The following is a 24,214-nucleotide window of genomic DNA, read 5'->3' on the forward strand; positions in this document are numbered from 1 at the left end:
TGTGTAAATAAAAAAAGTGCACTTAACCTTGACCTTTAGAAGACTTGTTAACACCTTTGCGGTATGTACATAGTGTGTGGAATTTTCGTCTTACTTGCCTTGGTGTTCCCGTTCCATGTGCTGGTAAACGACACAGCATTTTACTAATCAACTGAAGGGACAAGAAAGAAAGACAGACCAGTTATTTTATTCAAAACTTTTAAAAAGTTAATAGACAAAAACTGATAAATTATTCTCATTGCATCAATGAGACATACATCACAAGGGTTTCCTGCTGCCCCTGGGAAACGTGCACTACGACTACCGTATTTTGTTCCCTACCAGCCCCAGTTTCCTTTAAGTCATTCTGATGTAGTAGTCCTGTATGAAACGAGCCATTAAATCTTGTCTCGTTAGGTTGTGTGCCGTGATTATGCCTCAAAGCTCTGATAGAAGTGAGCTTGAGGTTTCTTCAAGATTTTTGGGATAAGAGAACCTATAAGACATGTAATGCCTTACTTTCACCGTACTGTTGGAGGTGTACTAGCCATCACCAAGGCAGAGTACGCAAACAAAGAAAATTTTCAGTATTACAGGCATTGTACGCAGACTTACTAGCGTGGCTCAGGTGCCCATCAAACATCCTTAAAATGAAGTGCTTCTGAGCCTTTCCCTCAAAAATAACTTAGTTCTCAACCACGTGCATTTTTCCTAGAACAAGTCCAGCAGTGTCAAAGTTGTACAAGGGAGCAACTTAAAGCATTCTGTCTGATGTTTATACTCGCACTTTGGCCAGACAGAACATCCCACAGATCCTTTTTCACTATGTGAGCAACAGCAGCTTTAAGCAATAGTTCGCTCCAACACTGCAGAACCTCTGACCTGTAGTGCCATTACCTCAAACTCAGTGCTGTTATTTCTCTACTCTGAAATCATGGTACCAAAAATATAAAGCAAGGGGGGAAAGCAGGAAAAAAATGGAAAAAAAAAAACTGTACTCCTTGCAAACTCAGAGTAAGTAAAGAACGCACAGATAACTGCTTTACATTCCTTCCATCTTTCTGCTACAAAACTCACCCCTATGTCCTTCTACAGACAAGTTTTAATTAAAAAGACCTTACAAGACTGAAAAACATTGCTCAGAACAGCTTAAAGTACTCACTGGGGATGCAGGAACACTTAATCTAAGCAGCAGTTAATTCTAGCACCGCAGCTCTGAAGCAAATCTTTTTTTACCCTCTTCTCTTTACAAGGCCCAGGCACAGTTTACTTGAGCTTTTAGGGGGCAGAGGGAAACAATGAGACAACATAAACATACATCCTCAACAGCTTACAAATACTGAAGCTTTATCCCTTTGTCCTTCAAACAGCAAAATACCCTCAGTTTGTCACTTCCTCTGCAAGAGCTGGAACAAGCTGGCTCATCTTCAGTTTTAGCTGCAGTGTGATAAAGGCTGCTCTTTCCAGTTCCCATATCATTATTTTCCTGCACAAGAAAAATATCCACAGGAGCAAGCTTTGGTTATAGAAGTTCACAGGGGAATAAAAAGTCCGTGCTCTTGTAGCTGCTGAGCACATGGACATTCAATCTTTTTGTATTCCACAGATCAGCTTCAAGTTTTGGGGAATACTTGAGGACTGGACAGCTTCAGGCTTAGAAAGATTTCTTCTTTTCTGGACTGAAAGGCAGATATGAATAAGTATGAAGGAGGCAAGGGGCTAAAGGACATTTTAAGACAGCATCACATCTTAACAGATAAAAACCTAGTGGTACTGTAGCTGAATGTTCTAGTGCAAAGAGTCTAGAGGCAGCTCCTGGGTAGCCAGCTGTTTCACTCATTCAGGTGCGCGTGATTTTATCTGGAGGCATGAAACCTGTGTCACCCAGTGTTCGGAGTGCCACTCTTCCATTTGGCCGTATCACCAAGTGAGTTATACTGCCATTGTTAAGCGACATTCGCAGCCAGCCTTCTGGGGGGAACTGCAATGCTCTATTAAGACAAAAAAGAAAAAAAGGAAAGAAAAACATTACTGCTCGTTCATCAACAGTTATATTAACATGAAGTTGACAGCATCACCTTCTGTTCCAGATAATAAAAAAATGGTCATTTTGCAGCTTGCATTCAAATGTCCTACAGAGTCAGCTTTGCAAAAAAAAAAAAAGAAAAAGTATTGTTTTTGTGCAACAGATACCAAACTGCAGTTTTGGTAACTGGACCAGTGTCAAGAATACACTTCCGTAAGTGGATTCCAGCAGATGGATGTAGATATATAATATAGATAGGATTAATTCAAACTGACAGAAGGTAGAAGCTCTCGTGGAGTCTGGTAGCTAGGAGTGCTCTGAGCAACCCAGTACCAAACAGGATGACAGAAGCTCTATGCGCAGCTGGTCATTAGGCCAAGTGCAGTGGCACAAAACCCCGTGCTGTTCAGGACAGGTAGAGCACACGGCTCGCTTCTCCCCAGTAAGTCTCCCCAGGAGACCACAGGCATAAGCAGCACACTGCACATATGCACCTACCTCTGTTGGGAAGGCTAAAATAGCATAACTAGTAACACCAGAGAAGAGGTGAGGTACTGATATACAGTTGGTTCTAGTTACCAGCATAGAAAGAACTCACCAGAACTGTTTTCATTAATGATATCGTTCCCCAGAAGAGAAAAAAGAGAGAACCTTCTGCTTTCTGTTCAAATACGGTCTCACAGGTCTTTTTAGTCTCCAGCTATACTAAAATTCCTAACTGACAAGCCTCAGAGTTAAACCACTTGCAGTAACGACTCAAGAAAATAATAACTTGTCTCAAACATCTTTTGTCTTAGATACTGAGGAAAAAAATGTTTTTTGACTCTACAACAGTCCTTTAGAAAGTCTAAAAAAAAAAAAAAAAAAAAAAAGTAAGTAACAGCTACAGTCAAGCTAGTCTCAAAAGGAACACTATATGGATTGCATGTAATTGTTATCAGATAGCCCATAATGGTAGATATCAAAGGTAAGGTGAAAAGAAAATGGAAGAAATAGCAATGAGAAAAAGTATAAAGTATTTCAGAAAAAGCCTAGGTAGCAGAAAGACGATCTCTTTTGGCACAGGGAAGAATACTCTGTGTACCTGATCAATAATCTTAAGCATAGCAATTTTGAAAAGCTCTAAAGCAGTCCACAGAGCAGACAGGCTAGCATGTAACTAGCTCAGCTAAAATAAGCTAACCGAAATTGTTGCAGCTATTGATCAGATTAAAGTTTAATCGTATCTATCCTGCTCAAGACAAATTATCTAACAGATACCACTTTGCTGATGAGGAGAAAGAATAAAGCAGATGCAAGCGACTGGATAGGGAGACAGGAAAAGATCCAGAACTGTTTTCTCCTTCACGGGCCACCTTGATGTTAGTTGAAAGATGCCCTCTTCCCTCCAATCCAATACTGGATGTTTTGCAAAAACATACTAATACAATTTGAACATAATACAAAAAAGAAATCAACTAATAAAGAATCCCCAAAACTAAATCAATCTTTCATTATTTAAGATCAAATTCATATCACCTCAAAAAGAGGCATCCAGTCAGATGCTCTATTTGTCATCTTTTCCAACAGTCTACACAAAAGTATTATCTTCAGGATTGTGTGAAGCAGAAGCATGCGGTATTTAAGAGACTGTTCAGACGCACAAAAGTTATCAAGTCTCACTGATTTGGCCATTTTCACTTTCACTGTAAAGTGTTCTCATTTTCACATATTTCCTATATCTCCAAATTCATCCTGTGAAGTTGCAGGAGCAGTTGCTCACAATGCAAGCACTCATCTCCAGCCACCTCAAACGCACAAATCAACACATCACCAAGCTCAGCAGTGCAATATGCCAACATGATTTCAGCAAAGCTATGACCTTCTGAAGAACAGGGATGAACATGCAATGCAACACATACCTGCAGACAATGTAGCGGATCACGTTGGCATGACAGACAAAGATCTCGTAGCTGTCTTCTTCCTGCTTTGCATCAGCTCTATGAATGAAGTTTCGAAATGCAGCCTCAATTCGAGCTCCATCTTCGTAATACTGCTAATGGCACAGAGTTCAGAATTAAACATAACTCAGAGCAGCATGCGCCGTTATCTGCGTTTGCAGATGGGCTACATCTTCTGTCAATTTCTTCTTTAGAGGGGTCCACACTTGAGGCTCAACTAACACACCAATTTTTAAGTTATTTCACTGGTTCTGTACACTTACTGAGGAGAAAGAAACTATGCAATTATCTAAGGTTTATGATGAAAAGCATCAGCTCAGATACCATGAGCTATAGCTTTTGTCAATTGAAGTATATTCAAAAATATAAAAATGAAAATAAACAAAAAGTAAGTAAAAAGTTACCACAGCTTCTGGTTTCCAGTGAGAGACTGGAGGGTCTGGTTCTATAGGTGCTCCCTCTCTCAGCAGATCAGTACTAATTTTTTTGACTCCTGAAATATTAAATACACATTCAGAAAGGAGTTGTTACTTCACACGTCCCTGCAAACAGACCCACATCTGCTCAACAGATTTTTTTTTATACTCTTTGAGGAAGCTTTCCTCTCCATACTAAAGACATTTTAGTCTAAACATTTCCCATCAAGGTGCGTACATATCTCCAACACAACTGGTTTGTCATCAGCAAGGTGAAGTTTATTCCAACTGAGAACAGCCAAAACAATTTGGCATAGCAAGTTGACTTCCCAGTCTGCTGCATTTTGCAGAACTGTATTTGTAAGGGTATTAATCTTAATGTTCATGTTCACTAATTAGGCTAATTAATGTTAATGCTACACTTTTGATATGTTAATATTTATATTAATATTTTAGTCTGAGGAAGGGAACTTCTTTTTAAATAGCAGCACAAGCAAGAAAGCAATCACTGATTGTGTAAGAGAACTGACTTTTACCTAGCTATATCTTACTATCTGCTAAAATAACAAAAGAATGCCCTAGACAGAACTATCTACAGTCAACTACCTTTAAGTTTAGATTCTGGTGTGTCTGAGTGTCAGGAAAAAAAAAAAAGCGCACAACGTCCCAAAGCCCTGCAAACAAAGCAGCCACTCACACAAATTGCAAAAATACGTATCACCTTTGAGCATGCCACATCTTCCCCTGCAGGTAGGAATAGCCCAGCACACAATAAAGGCCTGTTAGCTAATCCATCGTACATCACTACAAGAACTGGAGTTTAAGGCCCTCTTCTCGCCTGCACTATTGCCCCCTGAGACCAAGTAAGGACTGAGACAACCATGATGAGCTGCAACAGCCCTTGCTTTACAAAATGCCTAAGAGAAGAGTAACCAGGAGAGTTATCTGACAGGAACATATACAGGCACCTGCCAGTCACTCAGAGAGGCAGCTCCCACTTATATTTTTTTAAGATAAACTGGAAACCAGCAGAATTAGGGGTGTTAGTTTCTTTACAGACATATTCACATAGGTATAGAAGTTGGCTAACGGCTCAACTACACCTTAAGGACAAGCTTAGAATTTTACTGGAAGCAGTTCTAAAGATCATAAGATGCTGAAAAATTAACAGAAGTCACTTACCTGGAAGGTATTTGCTTATAATTTCAGTTGTTTCAGTTGCTCTTGTCATGGAGGAGTGGATAATCCGATCAAATTTCAACCCCAAGCTTGCAAGCCTGCGTCCCGTCAATTCAGCCTGCTCTCGACCTTGAAAAATAAGGCTAGATCAGGAAATTAATAAACACAACCCACTGTTTAAAGAGAAACCTAGCTCTGTAACTACCTTTGAGATAAGATTAAGACAAAAGCCTTAGCCCTGGGGAATTACATCGGCTAGTGTGAAAATTTGCTGAAAAACCTTAAAAGAACAGCAAATTTCATCTATGAAGTTTCTTTAGCATTAAGAGTTCTTCAAATGCCTAAAAGCACGTTCTAATGTTTGGATTTAGAGGATCAAAAACTGAAAAAACAGATTTACTTGTACCATCTTTCTGACACAAAGGATCCAGAAAGTGGATTAAGCTTTGGCAGTGAGACTGGAACAGAGCTGAGTTACCGAACTGTACTCATGAGGACGGCAGCTCATGACAAGCACTTTTCTTAAAATAAGAAGAAAGATGTTTTTAGTAATACATACCAAGTGGGGTCAGAGTTCTATCTTTATCAGCCCGGCCATCTAAATTGTATTGAGAATGACGGATAAGGAAGATGTGCCTGGTGGCTTTTGCTTTGCAGTGATCTAAGCGGGAGGCAAGCTCTTCTTCCCCAGTTTCTTCATTTTTCTTTTTGAGGTTGATCAGAGCCAGTGGTTCACGCCTAAACACACACATTTAAAACATCGTTTTTAGATAGGGGAAGCTAAAAGACAGAGGAATTCTACAGATGAATAATCTGACTTATAGTTGAAGAACTAAAATTGACGCTTTAGCCATGTATATTGCAAAACTGATTGAAACCACCATGCTAGAACTAAAAGCCTGTGTTAAAAAAAAATAAGGTAAGTTGATGCCATGGGTTAAATGTATAATTGACAGATACATTCAATAATTTCAAACACCACCTCTAAATGAATTCTAGTGATTAAAAAAGCAAGCAATGAAGAGAGTTAAATCCTAGTATAAACAGATGATGTCCACTAAAACACACAAAAGCTACAGTCTGTCTGGAACAAGAAGATTATAAACATTACTGGGGACTTTATATTGAACTCCTGATGATTTAATAATCATTCTCAAAATTTTCAGTGAAAAATCACAGGCACCCTGGTAGGTTACTTGACAGGAAAAAACAACCAGGAATTACACTCAGGAAAAGAAAAAGAGGTGTCAACTGATTCCAAAGCAATTAAAATGTTTCACACCTGTAAGACCCTGTGATAAACTAAACCTACAAAATTTGCACTTTATCAACCACATTAACTAAAACAACAAAACAATATCCTAGAAATATTTTAGCTTTTTGAAGTGCACTCAGAGAATTATTTTGTGCTTTACATTAGGTCACATGAGGTCTCTCCAGGAACTCGTTTTTTTTGTTTTTAAGCTTGAAGCATTCATTTATACTTTCAACTTTTTAAATCACTCTCTGCCCTGAAGCCACTTTCATCTTTCTTCCATTTTGTCACGCTGCACACCAACCTTCCTCTCTGCATACCATCCGTTGCCCTCCTCTTGCACATCACCCATTCCTCAAGAGGACGCCAGGCAGATCTTCTTCCCCTCGTCCCCCCAGGGAGGCAGATTAGCGGCACAGATTTCCTGCTGCTGACACCAACGCTGCACTATCATCATCAACCCTGTCCAAATCTGCCTCAGATTAGTCCCCTGGTCCCCTCCCTGCACTGAGCCTCTACCCGTTAATACAAATCCACTACTATGTCTCTCCATCTCGGATTATAAAATGCTTTCCCTTGATCTTACTCCTAAAAGAACAGTTAAATTTATTCAATCCATCACAGATTTCACTTCTTCCATTATTATAATTAAACCTGCTTCTGTATCTGTTAATCGATTTTAAATCAAAATTATAGTTTTACTCAGTTTGAGGCAAAGTAAATTGGTCAAAGAGAACTGCCGCCTCACATACCTGCAGTTCACCTGCAGTTCAAGGATGGCATTCGCCATAGTAAAGACAAGATTTCTGCTAAAGAATGAGGCTCAGCACCTTCCTTAAACTGCTCCAAACATTCAGCAAAGCATTAAAAATGAAACAGCAGCCCAACAACATGAAGTTCTGTTGCTATTTCACAGGATATGCCTTTTCATTCAGTAGAGATGATGTTGGAAAGATACATTAGAAAACTGAAAAAAATGTCACGAAAATTCAAGCACACTTGTAAATGAACATAAGGATTAACTCACCTATGGCAGAAATGCCTGACAAGAGATACCTGAGTGAAGGTCCTGCCCTCTCATCCCCCAGCACCTCTGCAGTTACTTTATGCTAACATGTGCTTTAACAAGTCATGAGGAGATAACCCAGCTTAACTACAGTTTTAGCATAAACTAGTTTTTTTTAATTAAAAAAAAAAAAAAAAATACAAGCAGGAAAACTGAATACTGCTAAAGCTTATCTTCACTAGGTTCTTTTAGGCTGCTGAAATTCACAAATTGACAAATGGAGCTTTCTGCACTCCCTCCTAAAAAAATCCCCAAAGATCATAGCTGGACAGAACTTTGCTGAAAAGCAACAGCAATATTTAGGACTGTCTTTAAGTGCAATTAAACAGCAAATGCCATTTAATCCATGGCAGTGCCCTTTTCACCTCTCTTCCAGGAAGCCCTGCATGTCACTGAAACACATCAGTCGGCCTGACAATTTTTTAAATTCTTGTAACACACTTAAAAATCCAGATATTTCTAGTTTTATTCCTCATAAAACTATTTGCAAGAACCATTTAAAAAATGAAGCCATAGAATTTAGACAATAATTAAAAGCTTTTATTCTCCCCTCCCACACCAAGCTTTCCAGTTAATAGGCACTTAATTAGGACACCTTTCAGATAAAGTGCTGCCACGTGAAATGAAACTGTAACCAGTCTTCTCCCAAAAGCGAACTGTACAACATGCTCCTGCATGTACAGGAGACCCATGCAACACCCTGGGTGTATCACCTGGTCGGATCAACAGGATGTCTGTAAGTACGGTATCTGCATTCTTCTGTGTCAAACTTCAGAAGGATGGTTGTTAAAAGTATATTAATACATGTGGTTATCTGCTCACAGAACCATTCCCCCAGCCTGCCACCCCAGAAATGTATTTATAAGGCATTTAACAACCTCACCCCAAAGTCAGAACTGAGATCTCAGCCAGGTACTGCCAAAACCACACAACAGGCGGACAGTGAGGAGCAGGCAAAGGGGACGAACGCGTGAGGGTCACCTGCATAACACACTTCCACCACTGTTTGCACACTAACACAGTGAGGCAGGACGCTGCCCTTAGCTGCTGTTAGCTGTCACCCCGCTCATTTACCCGGCAGCTGTGACAGCTCCCCCGGCCCTAACACAACCCCTGCACCCAGCTCAGGGCCAGCCGCCAGCAGGAGCAGAAGGGCCGGGACCTGCAGCTACACAGGCAGCTCCGGTGCCTACCTCAGGCTGACTTTTTAACGAGGTTAAAATGAAAATTAACCGCTTATTTAACGAAAATCGGTTTGATTTCTGTAACTGGGCGTGTAGAGGCCCCTATTTATACAGGCGTTTCATCCTAGAGCATCTCAAAAAAAAGAGAAAAACGATAATAATAAAAACCCAGGACACAACAAAAGCCTGCTAGTGCTCAAGTTCGGCTTCACCACGATCGCAGCGGAGCCTGACCCGAGCGTCCCCGGGGCGATAACCCCGGCACCTGGCACCTGAGCTCAGCCCGCACCCCCTCACCGAGCCCCCGGTGCCCCTCGGGCGGCCCAGCCCCACGCCGAGCGGCGCCCCCCAGGTCCCCCCCACACCCCCCGGTCCCCCCCACGCCCCCGGCCGCTCACCTGTCCCAGTTGCTGTCCCAGTAGCCGCCGGTGCCCCCCGCTCTCTCGATCCAGCCGGCGGCCGGCGGGCAGGAGGCGGCGGCGGCGGCGGGCGGCAGCAGCAGCAAGCCCTGAGGCGCGGCGGGAGCGGCGGGCACGGCGGTGGCGGCCCCCGGCCGCGGCTCGGCGTCGCCTCCCCCGCTCCGAGCCGGCGGCTTGCCCACGGCCACGGCGGAGAAGAGGACGGAGCCCCCGGCCAGCCCGCAGGCGGCCAGCGCCAAGGCGCGGCGGAACGACATGGCGGCGGCGGTGGCCGCGTGCCTCGCCTCGGCCTCCCGGCGGCCCCGCCCCGCACGAAGCGCGGCGGGAGGCGGGGGGCGAGGCGCGGCCGCGGGCTCCCCTCAGCGGGGAAGGCCCCGGCCCGGCTCCGGCTCCGAGCCCGGTCCCGGTCCCGGTCCCGGTCCCGCTCCTCCCGGCTCCGTGTGGGGAAGGGCCCGCTGCGCTGCCCCGAAATGGCGGCGGAGCGCGGAGGGGCTTCCCCGGCGCTGGCAGAGGAGGGCCGGGGGAGGCTTGGCCTCGGTGGGATGCTGCGGCGGGGGGAATGCCCGCAGCCGGGTGGCTCAAAGGAAATGCACCGCGTGTAGGTCAAAGGAAAAGCACGTTAATTAATGGTTCGCGGCGACGTGAGCTGCGTCTAAATTACCGTGCCTGGCTGCCGCTGAAGTCCATCCATAATAGCATGTGTTTGTTTCTGCACCAGTCAATTTAGCTTGCAGCAATCGTGTATTACTTCATATGTACTTCCTTCTGTTGTTTTCTGAATCAAGGAAAAAGAAAAAAAAAATCTGTTGGTCAACTGATAAATTCGTCTTTTTTTTTTTTTTTTTTTTTTTTTTTTAATAAAAGCACCCCTTTAAACCTCACCCCAGAAATACTTTGACAAAGCTAGTCTGCTACTGGTATTCGTAGTATTCATTTTTATGCAGAAAGCACTCAAATTCTATCTATATATACAGATATACAAATCGATACACAATATTATTTTAACAGTTGCAGATTTTCTAACAAATAGCCTTAGCAGCAATTGCCCCCTTTTCCATGTCTTTACATGTCTGCATCCCCAAAGACCTATTAGGATCCATTAAAATGAAAAAATGAGTTGCCATAGCTCAGTTAGGATTGTTGGTTGGGCTTGGGTTTGCTTGTTTGTTGTTTCATGTTGTTTTTTTTTTGTTTCTTTTTTAGGCACTAACTTCAGTGGTCTTTTTACATCACTGAAGTTAGTACCATTTTAAGAGGTAAACCAAACTAGAATTTGACATTGCAACTCTGACACATTGGGCCTTAACAGCATACAGACATATTTTTCTTGAGAAGTTGAAGTCTGCTGCTATTTATCACAGCTCAGTAAGTTTGAAGAAAACACACTCTTCTCTTTCCTACCATGCCACATAATATTGCTTAGCCAAAGCTTCCAGTAATGTGATTTAATTGCTAAATTTCAAATGATGTCATGATCAATACTTTAGAGCTTTGTAAAAATTTATTTGCAAGCTAAAAAAACACAGAAGTCTTGGGGAAAGGTAAGCAGAGCCTGCCCCTCCCACACCGTTTTTTTTTTTTTTTTTTCCAAGCTGACATCCAAAAGTCATCACTGATTTCTACCTCTTAAATTCAGAGTTTGGCAAATGCTGACAGAAATCCTACTGAATCTGTGTCTCAAGATACCAGCAGATTTTAGAGATGCCATTATTTAGACTGCATAGTTAATTATGCATTCTTACCATTCCCATCCACCTGCTGAAACCTCACCTCCCTGCCCACATTCCCCATACTGCAAATGGCATTATTCATGTTACGCCACTTACATGCCAGCTGGGTCCAGAGTTTCCAACAGCCAGATTTCAGTCAGTGTGACTCCAGGATAACCTCCGTTGGAGCCTGTTCCCTCTCCACAACCACCACAAATCTGCTCTGCCTGCTCTCGGAGCTAATGCGCTCCTCATTCTGCAGGAGTTACAGCTGAACAACAAGCACACTGGGCCTGCTAAAGAAGTTAAACCAATTTCCAGCTTTCTCAGCTGAGTGTCTTTCCCCTGTCCACCACTTTGTGTCTCTGCCTCACACATGTATGGTGTGGACAGAGAAATAAATCCGACTGTATTACAGGTCCTTTCACTCTTGGACATTTTACAGATCAGCCGTGGTCCCCACAGGGCAGACAAATGAATCAGAAACCCTGATGAAAATTGCTACAGACTAGATCTAGATTTCATTTGTTTGTTTTTCCCCTCCTTTATCCTTCTTGCCTGCGTTCTCCGTATTTAAGGTATTGATTTCTCTTTCTTCTCATATAGCTTTAAAAGTGTAATTTTATTATTTTTCTTTCGTTCAGCTTGGAACTAGCCTAGAGGCAAGTGTGTGTAATTATGCTATATTTATGCTGTGTATGTTCTTTCTTATCCAGAGCCCCAAATGAAAAAGTTTATTTTCAAAACTTCACATCCAAATCTTCATAGAGAGCACTGTTCTTTTTCCGCAGCTGTCAGTCACGCAGCTTCCTGCAGATGACTTCTAAATAGTTCCTTCCTGCATAATTCCTTTTCTTTTATGCCCCATAACACCCTTTTTCCTTTAACTGTCCCAATTGTATCCTATGCCTCTTCCCTTGCAAGCTGCCCTCTGACCTTGAATCCCAGCTCACGTGTTTTACCTCTAACAACTCATGGAAGGGGGAAGCCTGGGCAAGATGTCTGCACACATCAAAACTGCACCGGATACCATCACCCGCTTGAGGGCAGGGACAGGCTGAACCTGGATGGGACAAACACTACAATTCTTGAAGAGTCTCTGAGTTGCTTGAACTGAGGTCTAAAATTATATGGCTCAGTTTGCAATTTCAGTGTTACTCAAGATGCACTGATTGCACAAAATGTCCAACACTTCAGTTCAAATTCCCAGTTTAGACAAAGGGAAGTTTCCCGTGTGCACAACTGGCACCAGCTGATACCGAGGCTGAACACAGCCCACTGTCAGAAAAGTCTGAGACTGTTGTTAAGCAGTAATTAAACCTGTTTCCTCAGCACAAATGTTTTGCTGAAAGTCTGGTAAATCTCACTGTGTTAGAACAGGAAAATGGATAATATTGATTGTTTGCCTCAGAAATGCCTTCTTTGCCTCAGAATGCCTTCTGCATTTTGGATGTCATTCTTCTGTGATAAACCACCATCAGAAATCTCCTGTGCGGATGCTCACATTCCAATTTATTTTTGGTTGCCTTTGGTACTATTATACTTACACACTTTATGTGCAAAAGTCTTTTGAGATTATCTTAGATTTTGACTAGTAAGTTCAGAAATGTTATTTTAAATTAATTATTTACTGTTTTGTATAGCTTGTTGTTCAATTAGGTTAAAAAAAACACACTAGAATAACTTGTGTTACCACTAGCTCCATAAGTAGTCCTGCACTACATTAATAATTACTTAACTTCTCGCTCTTTGTTGTATAGGTAGGTTGTTTTTGTTGTTGTTGTTAGTTTTGTTTTGTATTAATATTCATATTGCTACTATTCTAATCCAGTTTTATTGTGTTGTGTTTCATCTGTGAACAGAAAATCCACCTAAGAGGATAACAACCAACTGATGGTACCCACTAATGGAATTATTCTGTTAGCTAAACCAGTAAATGTTTGTGCTAATGATGCCATAGGTCCAATGCTCAGGGATGACTCCCAGTGGGGTTATTCCATTTCTGTGGCTAGATGCAGAGATACCTTCAAGGCAGGTGCCCAAGGCTAAGATGGCCTATTAACTATGTTGTGACTGGAATAAAGTAAATCAGAAAGCCAGTACGGTTCTCAGAAAACTTAGTATGGATGGGACCTGACAAATGATGTTGGTTTCCCCTGGCAGGCAGAAAAAACTTATGGCAACAGCAGGAGCAACAGCAGTTCTCAGGGGTAACTGCACTGCAGAAGGAATACGAAGAACTTCTGTTTTCTGGATCTCTGCAGGGATGCGTCATTGCTTGGATGTTTTACCATTAGCTACAGGGAGAGCAAGAGCAGGTCCCTAGTCTAAAACTGGCAAGTAAAATTTATGAACTTTCAGGCATTTTTTAAAACAAAACAATTAAAGTAATAAAAGAGCCTTTGAAATGAAGAAAATGTGGTTTTGAAAAGCCTATTCCATGACCCCAGGCACATTTACTCACAATATATCATCTTTCCACTGTAACAAATACAGCTGTAAATTTATTAGCAAAAGAGAGAAACAGAGAGGGAAGAGAGAGAGAAAAGGAAACATTAGGTCATTGGATCCAAATGTATTCAGACATATACTGTGGGCTTACTGCTGGCCTTCTTAAAGGAAATATTGATGTCATCCTGGCTTCCTTCAAGTCCAGCAAAATTTAAATGATAGACTAGCTTAAACTATTGGGTTATAAAATGATGTCTACTTGAGCTCACTTAATACATTTTTAGAGAGCAAGAATACTGCTTTTAAGCAACATTGGTTTGCATGACTTAACCAGATAAAAAAAAAAAAAAAGTAATTTGAAGCTGTGATAGTGGCTTTGTGACCATATCTGACTGCTTTGCTGAAGAGTTTAACACAACTATGCAAGTACGGTGTTGGTTAAATACAGTACAAAATCTAGGGAGATTTTGCTGTGAAAGGAAGTCTACATACACTTATGCTAGCAGTGATTCAGATCTTGAATTTAATCTAGGTGTTGTGAATCACATGCTAGAGGATCCTTCCGCTCTCTTTTGGCCACAAAAATGTGAGAGAAGCTCATTTAGGATGAAAGACTTCTCTTCCCCCAGACACACTCTCCATAAGCATATTTAAAACTACATTTTACCTTATCTAAGGCAGAAAAAGTCAATCATGAAAGATTAACCCACTTAATTTTAAGCTCACAGTCACCATCTTTGCAGCTGAAGTAGAGTGAAAGGAATTTCTTTAGCAATCTGAGTATCGCTGGTAAACAGAAGTACCTCGATACCACTGTGAGGAACTGATCTTCTTTCCCAAGGCTGTCTATTTCCTTACTCCTTTAGTAAGGAGTAAGCCTCTTTACTAAACTGTGACTAAAGTCTTATTAACTCCAATAATTTAAAATTAAAAAAAATCCCCTTGTAGATTGTCCCAGAATGATTGAGACTACAATGACAGGGCAGCTTTAGGATAAAAGTGTGTCTTCTGCATATTAGCATTATGAAGCCTTTCTCTCTGATGGAAAGTGTGAGAAAAGAGCTGCTACACAGAGTGAGAATAAAAACTTTCTGGAACACTCCTTCATAGGAGTTACCTGCCAGTTCCTAAATTGCTCTAAAATCACAAGGGTAAGTGCCTTGAATGGGGTGTTGCAGATTTTTTGATGTCACCCCATCACATACAGAAAATAAAAGAGATTTTCTTATTACAAAAGTTGAGCAGACACTTTTGTGTTTTCAGATTTAGGCACTTATCAACAAGTCCTTCTCAGTGACTTAGCTTTTAGGCATTTAAAACCAGAACACTTCAGTCTACCAAACACACAGTTACAAATCAGAAGACATACCAAAGTGTATTTGTGAAAGGAAAGACTAAAGCAAAGCAAAAAAAAAAAAAAAAAAAAAGTAATTTCTAACCTGGTAAATTATGGTAAATTAGTTATATTAATACAGTCTCTAGACTTTCCATTAAGCAAACATCCATTTCTGCCCCTAAAAAAAATATTCATGAAACTGAGGGTTTATAACAAAAATACTAACACTGCATTATCTAAATGTAATGCTCTAATAAATAACGATGTATCACACCAGAAGGGTTTAATTGGAAACAGATGGTCTAAGGAATGGAAACATAAGCAGAGTATTTTACTGTAATCACTATCCAGGAAACAAAAAAGGATTTGATATTATTGCCTCAAGAACAGCTCTGCCCCCCAGCCTTTTTGTCTTAGCTGACACTAAACTTACTTTGCTAACGAAGCACAGGTGCTGTTGATAGCTCACAACAATGGCACACCGTTCAGGCATTTTTCTTAATCCTGATTAGCAAGTGAGAGTCAGCACTTGCTGCTTTTGCAGAGTTCAACTAATCTCTCTTTACAACCAATTTCTTTACTTTTTTTTCCTGTTTTAGAAAACAATGAATTTGGAGTTGTTATGAATTTCAGGGTTGGCTTCTGTTGCATTTGATAGTGTGAGTCTCTACCAAGCATGTGGTTTAGGCACCACAGTCCAGGCCCTAAACCCTGCTCTGATTTCAGGTGCATTGACAAGCAATTATAAAACCTGATCTGTGACCTTCACTTAGCAGGGAAGAGAGCACTCTGCTTGCAAAATCAGGTGCTGAGAGGTACACAATAACACAGTTTAGGGGATTTCCAGTTTTAATCATCCCTTAATGCTTTACAGAAAATACAAAGGCAAAATTCTAGTCCTCTCAAAATGCATGTTGCAAAATGTTCCTCTCTGTCAGGAGCTGGTTCACATCATCCCTGCTTTACTTCAAAAAAATCACCCTTGCAATGAGCTTGGCACAGACTGTCTAAACCCTGCTGTTCCTCTTTGGAAACAAGCATTTAAATGCAGTGTTTTCACATACAAGCCCCACTGAGACTATGTAGGAAAAAAAAAAAAAAAAAGCGGGATGAAATAGTTTTTTGGTGAAGTGATGCTAACAGCAAGTCTGGAGAACCTGCAAGATATTCAGCTACATACGTGTCATTCTCTGCTGGTGACACGGCAGAAATAGCAGCTGTTGCTGGGTTCTTGCTAGACGAGCTTTCTGAACACCACCCCCGTTTTTAGAGACACTAAGACCCATACAAAGCAAAGCACTTTCTTAGAGCGTGCCTGCCTTGTCTAAAAAATTACGTTTGCAGAAGAAATAATGATCTTGACAGACGTTTTTTTCAGGTTTGGATGTTTTTGCAGAGGTGGTATTTTTGCATTTCAATCTTTTCTCTGTAATGCTGAAGAGTATTTTTTTCTTCTTCACCTCTCATGAAAGCTCAGAAAATCCCATAAACAGGTGCTTACTGTGACTTCAGGAGCTTGGGGCCTTAAAAATCCCAAGCATACAATGATCAGTCCATATAGCTTGAGAATTAAGATGTATTAATGGGACATTCAATTGTTTAAATACAGATGTTTGCTTAAGTGTCTCATTACAGATTAGTTGCACCACCTAGTAACCTTGGTGCAAAACTAGGAGCAGGGAATTCTAGAATATTAATTGCTATTCTCTTCATTTAGTGAGAAACAGCCTGACAGCGTTGTTCTGGGAGCTCCACAGACTGTCTGAACATAGAGCGGATGTGGATGAGTTTCAGGCTGTGTTCATTGGGCTTACAGCTCTAGGGAGAAAGAATACTGATGGAAAGGTGAATTTGTCCCAGTGACCGTATTTCTCAAGAAAAATGAACATAATGTACATCTGTGTGACTGATGACACAGAAATAGCCTTTCCTCTCCTGATAGAAATAAGCACGTCACTGAGCAGTGCTGTTTCCTGATGGTGTGGCTGAGAGCCATCAGTTCCAAATAAGAGTTAGTACTGTTCCTGTGTCTGTTCAGGGTTTATTTTTGCCTAAACACAAAATGCAAAGGTCAGGACTGAGAGCCTAATCTATTACAGCAGTCAGCACCTGGAATAGTTCAGCTGAATCTTGTGGAATTATTCCAAACTTGCATAAGTATAGTTGAGACCTGTCCTACAGCATAACATCCCCACCCCAGATCTAAATCTCCTACCTGGGAGTAGCACATACTGATTTTATTTCACCTGAGGTTTTGGGTTGTGATTTATTTATTTATTTATTTATTATCAACAAGGAGGAAATTATGGAGAGCATCTTCTCATATTACAAATGCTCATTACTACACATTGTCTTTCTGTCTCATTCCCAATACTATTAAGTGCAGAACCTAATTATCCCCATTTATAAATAACTTTCTTCATCCTATCTCTATCCAACAATGTTTTGGCAGGCATCCTCAGCAGGAGATTTGAAATTATGTCCCTGCCAAAAGCTATTGCTGCTGATGAATCACAGCACACACACAATTAAAAGGCTGTGGTTCTTATTATACATATCTACACGCATACATATATACGTAAATAGTGTGTGTGTGTAGTGATGTGGAAATTCTGTACAGTATTTGCCAAACATATCCCAGTGTCAGAAGTGGCCACCTGGCTTCAAACTAAGTCTGTTTCTGAATGTCTTTGCTAGCTAAGACTTACAATAGGGTGCCAAAGGTGTCCCTTGTCTCTGGTGATATGGACTAAACAAGACATTAAGCAGCCCAACGAGGATCCTGTATATTGTTAGCCCACTCTCACATACGACCGGACAGGCACTCTTCACACGATGGGATGTATATGCCAATCCCATGGCCAGATGTGCAACCTGCCACGGCAGGATCAACCATTTCTCCCTGGCACGTGCTCAGTTCCAAGCAGTCATTAAGACTTCTGGGAGTAAGCTGGGCTCACTCCACGTAAATTATTGTGGTGGTTGTGTTTTGTCTGTAAATCAGGCAAAACGGCCTGGTGGCTTTTTCTCCCTTCCAGATGATGTTACTTAGCTCACTTGATCAAATTTCTGCTAATGTATTCATAAAATCCTTGGGGTTTTAAGGGAACCTCAGGTGAAAATCAGCCCTCTGCACGGAGCTAGTCCGACCAATATATCAGTTTAAGTTATCAAAGTCCTAAGTCATGGACTGAAGTGATTAATTTGTTCTTGAGCATGTAATTAGGTAGTCATGGAGCACCCAAGGAACTAGGCTTCAAAAATCAACAGCCTCGACTAAAGAGAGCATCGCTTTCACAGCCTCTGCAGGAGATTGCAAGGAACAACAGCAGCATTAATGTTGCACTAGAGGATACCTTTGCTGCTTTTCTCATCCAGTGATATGGTTTTCACAACATCCTGTGGCAATTTAATCTATTTTCTTTAAAAGGTTCTGCCTTGTGTTTCCATTCTGCTTTTTGGTGATTTCTTGTAGTGCTCACTACTTGTGCTGTGGGAAAGAGAGAACACTCATTCCTTGCTTGCTTCCTCCACGGCATTCATAGTTTTACATCATTTAAACCAACCAATTTCAAGAGAGAGTTCTTGATGGGAGGAGTTTCAGAGAGAAACTCTGAAGAGAATTGTATTTCTATTCTGATTTACCACTAGCATTTTACTGTTATAACCTGGTGTCACTTACCAGTGACTTTGCTTCAAATAGAAGGAATGTATGAAAACTACTTTAAGATGGTTTCATTAGCTAAAATAATTGTTGCTATTAGCAGGAATTTATGCAGCACACTTTTAAAAATATTAGCAAAACCTACATACATCAGCCACTGCTGTAGCTATAGCTGAAATACACAGTATACTTTTTTTTTTTTAATCTGGATTTCAGATCCTGTGTGACTTTATATAGCTGCAAAATGAACAGTAATAAGCAATTTACTGTAACTTCAGATTTAATTTATATTTTGTAACAAAATTAATGTCATGTAAAACATAACTTTAAGCTGCAAATTGGCCTAGAAAATTACAAATGTTGCCTTCATGACAACTTCAACAACTTGGGAAGGGGAAGTACTTTTACAAAGCATCTTTATGTTTCTTTATGTTTTTTGTTTTTTGTTTTTTGTTTTTTTTTAATGGTTCAGTTGACAGACACATGGCATTGTGAGACTGGTTGCTGCTTAAAATAATAAAAAAAATATAATACATTTTATACTAAAAGCATCCCTCAAAGATAAATACAGAGCAATTTGGAATTGTCAAAAACTAATGGCTATCCTGTGAGGACAGAGCTCCATTTGTACGTCTTCTTGCCAGCTTGCCTTCTGTACCCAGTGAAACGTGTTAAAGGGCTCTGAAAATTTATGCTGTTGCTCTGCCTTATATCCCTGCCCGTGTCAAGGCCCTGCCTACATTATAACCTTCTGACATTCTGAAACCTAACGATGGGAATCCACCTGGAGCAGGAAGAAGGGACCTTCTGTATACTTAACACCATGCTGCCTTACCCAGACAATCCTTCATGATGATAGTGACTGGAGGAAGTATTTCTTGCCAGCAATAAACCCAGCTACTCTTTGTTCTCTTTTGACACCATCTATTTCCCTTCACGTCAGCTTAAGATACTTCTTTTCCCTTTTATATTACCTTATTTATTTTTATATTTATTTATTTATTTTCCTTTTTTGACCTGATTGTGAAAAAGCCCTCTGAAGCTCCACACCTCTGCCACAAGACGGTGTTCATGCCTTCAACCAAAAGCCTCTACCAAGCAATGCCCTGTAGCCAACTGCTTCCAATCTGGCCCCAGACTCAGAAAGGCAAGTCATTTAGCAATGAAAATCCAGGGATCTCAACTTCTGTGTCATACTGGAGTATCAGCTGCTGAGCGTGACGTGACTTTCCCGAGGTGACAGAGTGAGTCAGTAGCACAGCTGCAAACACAAACTGTCATTGATTCCTAGGTCTGCCTCATCCTTGCCATGTGCAGATACCACAGAAGAGCTCACTGCTTAAACTGCCTGGTGTTTGAGCTAGAAGGACGCACAGACACACTGGACCTAGAAAGACAGAAAAACACTGCAGGTCTCATCCTCAGGTGGGCAAAGTTTTTCTGAGTGCACAAGTTGTCTGACGAGGGCAGGATGCTCAGGTTCCTTCTGGTCACGAGCCCATCGTTTGGAAATCTCTGTGGATATATGCACATATATATAAATATATATATATACAAATATATATATGTACATATATATAAATATGGGGGGATAGCACACCTGAAGCCTTTTGTACCCTGAAGGACTCTCTCCATCATTTGTGGCACAGTACTGCAATGAAGTTCTGCAGCACCCAGGGCTTTAGATATGTATAAAAAAAGAGTCTGTACAGATACCTAATTCTTGTAGATTTAACACAAGAAAAAAAGGTTTCAAAATAAATGAAAAGTAAAATAGTCATAAAGAATAGTTTTATAAACTCTGAATTAAAAAAGAAGGAGAAACATAGTAAACTATCATGGTATATTTTCTTGTGAGGTTTTACATGTTTTGAAAAATGTAGCCATTCTCTGCTTTAATATAAGTGAAAATAAATATATTTGATTTGCCTTTACAGTTAAATAAACTCCTGCTATTTTTGTTTTCACATGCATACATCTAACTTTCCAGCTCCTTAGAGCAGGTTGTGCTTTCCTGTGTTAAAAATCCCAATGATTAATAACTTTTAACCATTTCCTGCCCCCTTTACTAGAAGGGGATTATTGACTAAACCACCATACTAGCAAAGACACCATTTTTTGCACCATCAGGCAATGTTATTCCTTCTTTAATAATCTTCATGTGCTACGAATGCAGTGCTGTAGGTAAATATAGATGTATTTCTATGCAATAAAATAGATACAAGAAAGACAGAAATTAATGAGTTTTCTCATGGTGACCTTTTTGAGGTCACTCCCAACCTACAGCTGTTTTACTATATTTCTGCTCAGTAATTTTAATTACTATTTATGTGTACAACTATCCCAATAAGCAGGCATGGAAAAGTTGAATTGCTTGAGGCAACCAGGCATATGGTCTCTTGGAATGAGGATAGTGCTGTGCGGGTATTATGAAGAGGGTTTGGATTATGAGGAGATATGCAGGAGGTCAAAGGAGGGATCAAGGCAGAAATTTCTATCATATCTTTACTAAAACAGCCTTTCAAAGTCAGTGCAAAAGACCAAGACTACTGTCAGCAACACCCATCACACAAACACACAAAAACTTCCTCCCCAGGAACATGACCTGAAATGATACTTTCATTTGAGGTTAAATATGCCCCAAATCTGCCCTATTGCTCCTGGATGCCTGTGGGATGCATCTGCTTGGCTCCAGCCACACAGCTGATTGCAGAATGATAGGATTTGAGACTCTCATGGACAGTCACAACACATTTGTGAGGCCAAGAAGTCACATCCCTATCTGACATGGAGCGAGGAGGCACAGGAAGATGTACAAGTCCAGCAGTAATTTGTAGTGGAGGCAGGAACCAGTGCCAAACTGGCTGATGCCGCTTTCCTGTGCCTTAATTTTAGACCATGTTTCCAACCGAACATCTAACTGGTATGTCTCTTACTGCAAATCACAACTTAACACTGGGAAACTGCCAGCAAGATAGCAGTACAAAGCATGTGCCTCTTGATACAGAAAATTGTGGCCAAGAACACAGCAGTTCATCTGCATTTTGTCATAGTGAGTCTGAAAAATTAGTCATAACCAACACCTATTTATAAGTACTTACTTCCTTGTTTTTACATCTATTATTTTAGACATCTTTCTGTGAGAAATGAGGGCCGATCCTGAGGCCAGATGGATTCCTAACACTCAGGCTGCAAAAATAGGATCATGCTGTTACTAACTGAATTTTACCAGACACTGCAGTTTCTACAAGGTGAGTTTTTCCTAAGAAAAAATAGCATTGGTTTGTATTTATTAAACACACACACACAAACACGCACACACAAACAAACAAAAAAAAACCTTTTACCATCTGTTCAAATGACTGTACTGGAAAAAAAAAAAAAAAAAGTTGAATACTGTAAAGCTATATTCCTGCTAAACCACCTGTGCCCAGGATTAGAACCAGATTATAATGCCATTTTGTGAACTTTCATGGTTACCTCATCCAAAGATCCCCACACACTCTGCACTTACATGGCTGAAATAGGCTTTTGAAACATATGCTCCATGGTCGGTGTGCTTTGCAAATGACACACACAGGATCCATCCACCTCATATCCATTCAAGCTGCGGATGCAGGAAGAAACCACTTCCTAGGAGCCACTTACCTGCACACTGTGTGAAAGGACAAGCCAGAAGGAAGAAGCATACCACTTTGGTGCTCCAGAAGTACGCCCTAATTCCCCCTTGCTGGCTGCTACTCAAAAGATCCTGCATGAAGACTGTGTAGTAGGGAGAGAAGCTGCTTTAAAAATCGAGTTGTCCAAAAAATGGGATATATATGAAATTCCACTTTCCCCATTGTTTCTTGTTGGGGAAAACCAGTTAGAGACTTGAAGTCCTATTGACAATGAACTGTAACGGTGAGCTAAATCCCATGTGATGCCACTCCTAATGGCAAGTTGGGCATAATGAAGCTCCACTAACATTAACAGAAAAACTATCGTAGATTTTAGGGAAGTTAAGATTTCAGTGTGAGCAAGGCACAGCGTTCATAAGCTTAATGTGTTACTGTGACACTATCAAAACAGGAATTCTCATTTTAGGTGTTCATCTCAAGTATTCAAAGGTTGTGATTTTGATGTTGAAGGTCCTACATTGAGTCCCTACTCCTGACTGTGTGTAATGAAATGATTTGTTGAACCCAAACTCATGGGCATCCTTTGGTTCCAAACATTTGTATGGAAGGATACATTTTCCCTTTAAGTGTTCTAGGCATTGCCCTTTCCCCACCTAATCAGACAAATCCTCTCCATCATTTCTCTCAGTTACTACAGGCTTCAGTGGAAGGGTTTCACACACAGAGACAATGCTCAAACACATCCTTGAAAATCCTCTTTATACCCTCCTTATATATGGGGAAATAGACTGATAGTACAAACCCTACATGGAGGCTGGGAGCTTAAAGGTGTGAAATAAACTGCATGATAGAGTGTATGGACTTATGGATTTTACATGGCAGATATCTTGTAGTTTGCTGAAAGAAAGGCTTTCGAATTACTTAAGTACAACTGTAAGAGTCATGTTGTGCACTTCTGGCCACGTAGCTTTGTCAAGCTGCCCTGTGCCCAAGAATGCAGGAATGACTTTACTTGATGAGTTCTGGGTAGGCAGAATGTCTTAACACAGTCTGGAAATACTGGTAAAGCTCAGCACTGCCCACACTCCTCTTGTGCTGTCTATCTCAGACCAGGTATTTCTTAGATCCAATACTGGATGGATAGGACATGTTTTATATTTTATATTCCTTGCAAATAGATGGTCACACTACTGTCTGAACTTCCACAGAGAAGATGCATGCCTAAAAGGCAAACTGGACGGCAACATAGCATGAAAGAATTTGTAAGAAAAAGGAAACATGAATAATCTTCCTTACAATCATGACATGAGAGAGTCTCTTCTGCAGAAGTCACTTTTCTCTCTCTCTCGATGTCTGAAACTTTGCAAAAGTCCTCATGCTGGACCTAGCTTGTGTCAAGAATATTGCATGCCTGTTGGGAGAAAAAAACAAAAACAAAAACACACTCGGAGGAAGGAATCAGTTTGCCCATTTGAAAGAACTGGTGGATCAGTGCCAGTGGGGCTGAAGGATTCTTGCTGTCACAGTCAAGAGCCGCGTTTCTCAAGGCCCCTTGTCTGAGCAATTTCTGACAGTTCATCTAAGCTCTCAGCTTCCCCTGGAAGACAGCCCATCCCCTCCTCCTGCACCTCTCTTTTACAGGTCTGAGCACTGGGCTGCTCTCAGGGATCCCTCATGCCATTACAAGTTCTCATGGACAGCTCCAAGTCCAGGAATGCTCCGAGTCACCACCTGCTGCTCAGACAGCCTTGTGGCAGGTATTTGAAAGATGCAGCACAGAAATACAGCATTTGTTGCAGCAGGTCAGGCCACCAGGTTCTTCAGGGCCTTTAACCAAACTCCTACATAGCTTCAGGAGAAATGATGCTTAAGAAAAATGGAAATTCATGAGACAAGGCACAATGGGAGGGGGGAGGTATGAAAATCAGGGCACAGCGCCAGAGTGAAGGGAAAGCCCTTTGATACATTCT

General features: G+C 41.0%; 1 protein-coding gene across 2 annotated transcripts; it reads right to left on the reverse strand.

Moving 5' to 3' along the window:
* Positions 1-167: 167 nt before the first annotated feature.
* On the reverse strand, positions 168-9,901 carry PGAM5 (PGAM family member 5, mitochondrial serine/threonine protein phosphatase). Of its 2 annotated transcripts, none has more exons than XM_084539222.1 (6): positions 9,444-9,901; positions 6,100-6,278; positions 5,544-5,669; positions 4,350-4,438; positions 3,907-4,037; positions 168-1,970 (listed from the first exon to the last, which is right to left on the reverse strand). In XM_084539222.1, the coding sequence occupies exons 1-6, from the start codon at positions 9,719-9,721 to the stop codon at positions 1,820-1,822; spliced, it is 954 nt and encodes a 317-aa protein (XP_084395348.1). In that variant the 5' UTR covers positions 9,722-9,901; the 3' UTR covers positions 168-1,819. The 2 variants fall into 2 exon arrangements, with proteins under 2 accessions (XP_084395348.1, XP_084395347.1); XM_084539221.1 differs by having other exon boundaries at positions 3,907-4,040; positions 9,444-9,899.
* Positions 9,902-24,214: the final 14,313 nt, after the last annotated feature.

Source organism: Aythya ferina, assembly GCF_964211825.1.
Source record: "Aythya ferina genome assembly, chromosome: 17".
Classification (NCBI taxonomy): domain Eukaryota; kingdom Metazoa; phylum Chordata; class Aves; order Anseriformes; family Anatidae; genus Aythya; species Aythya ferina.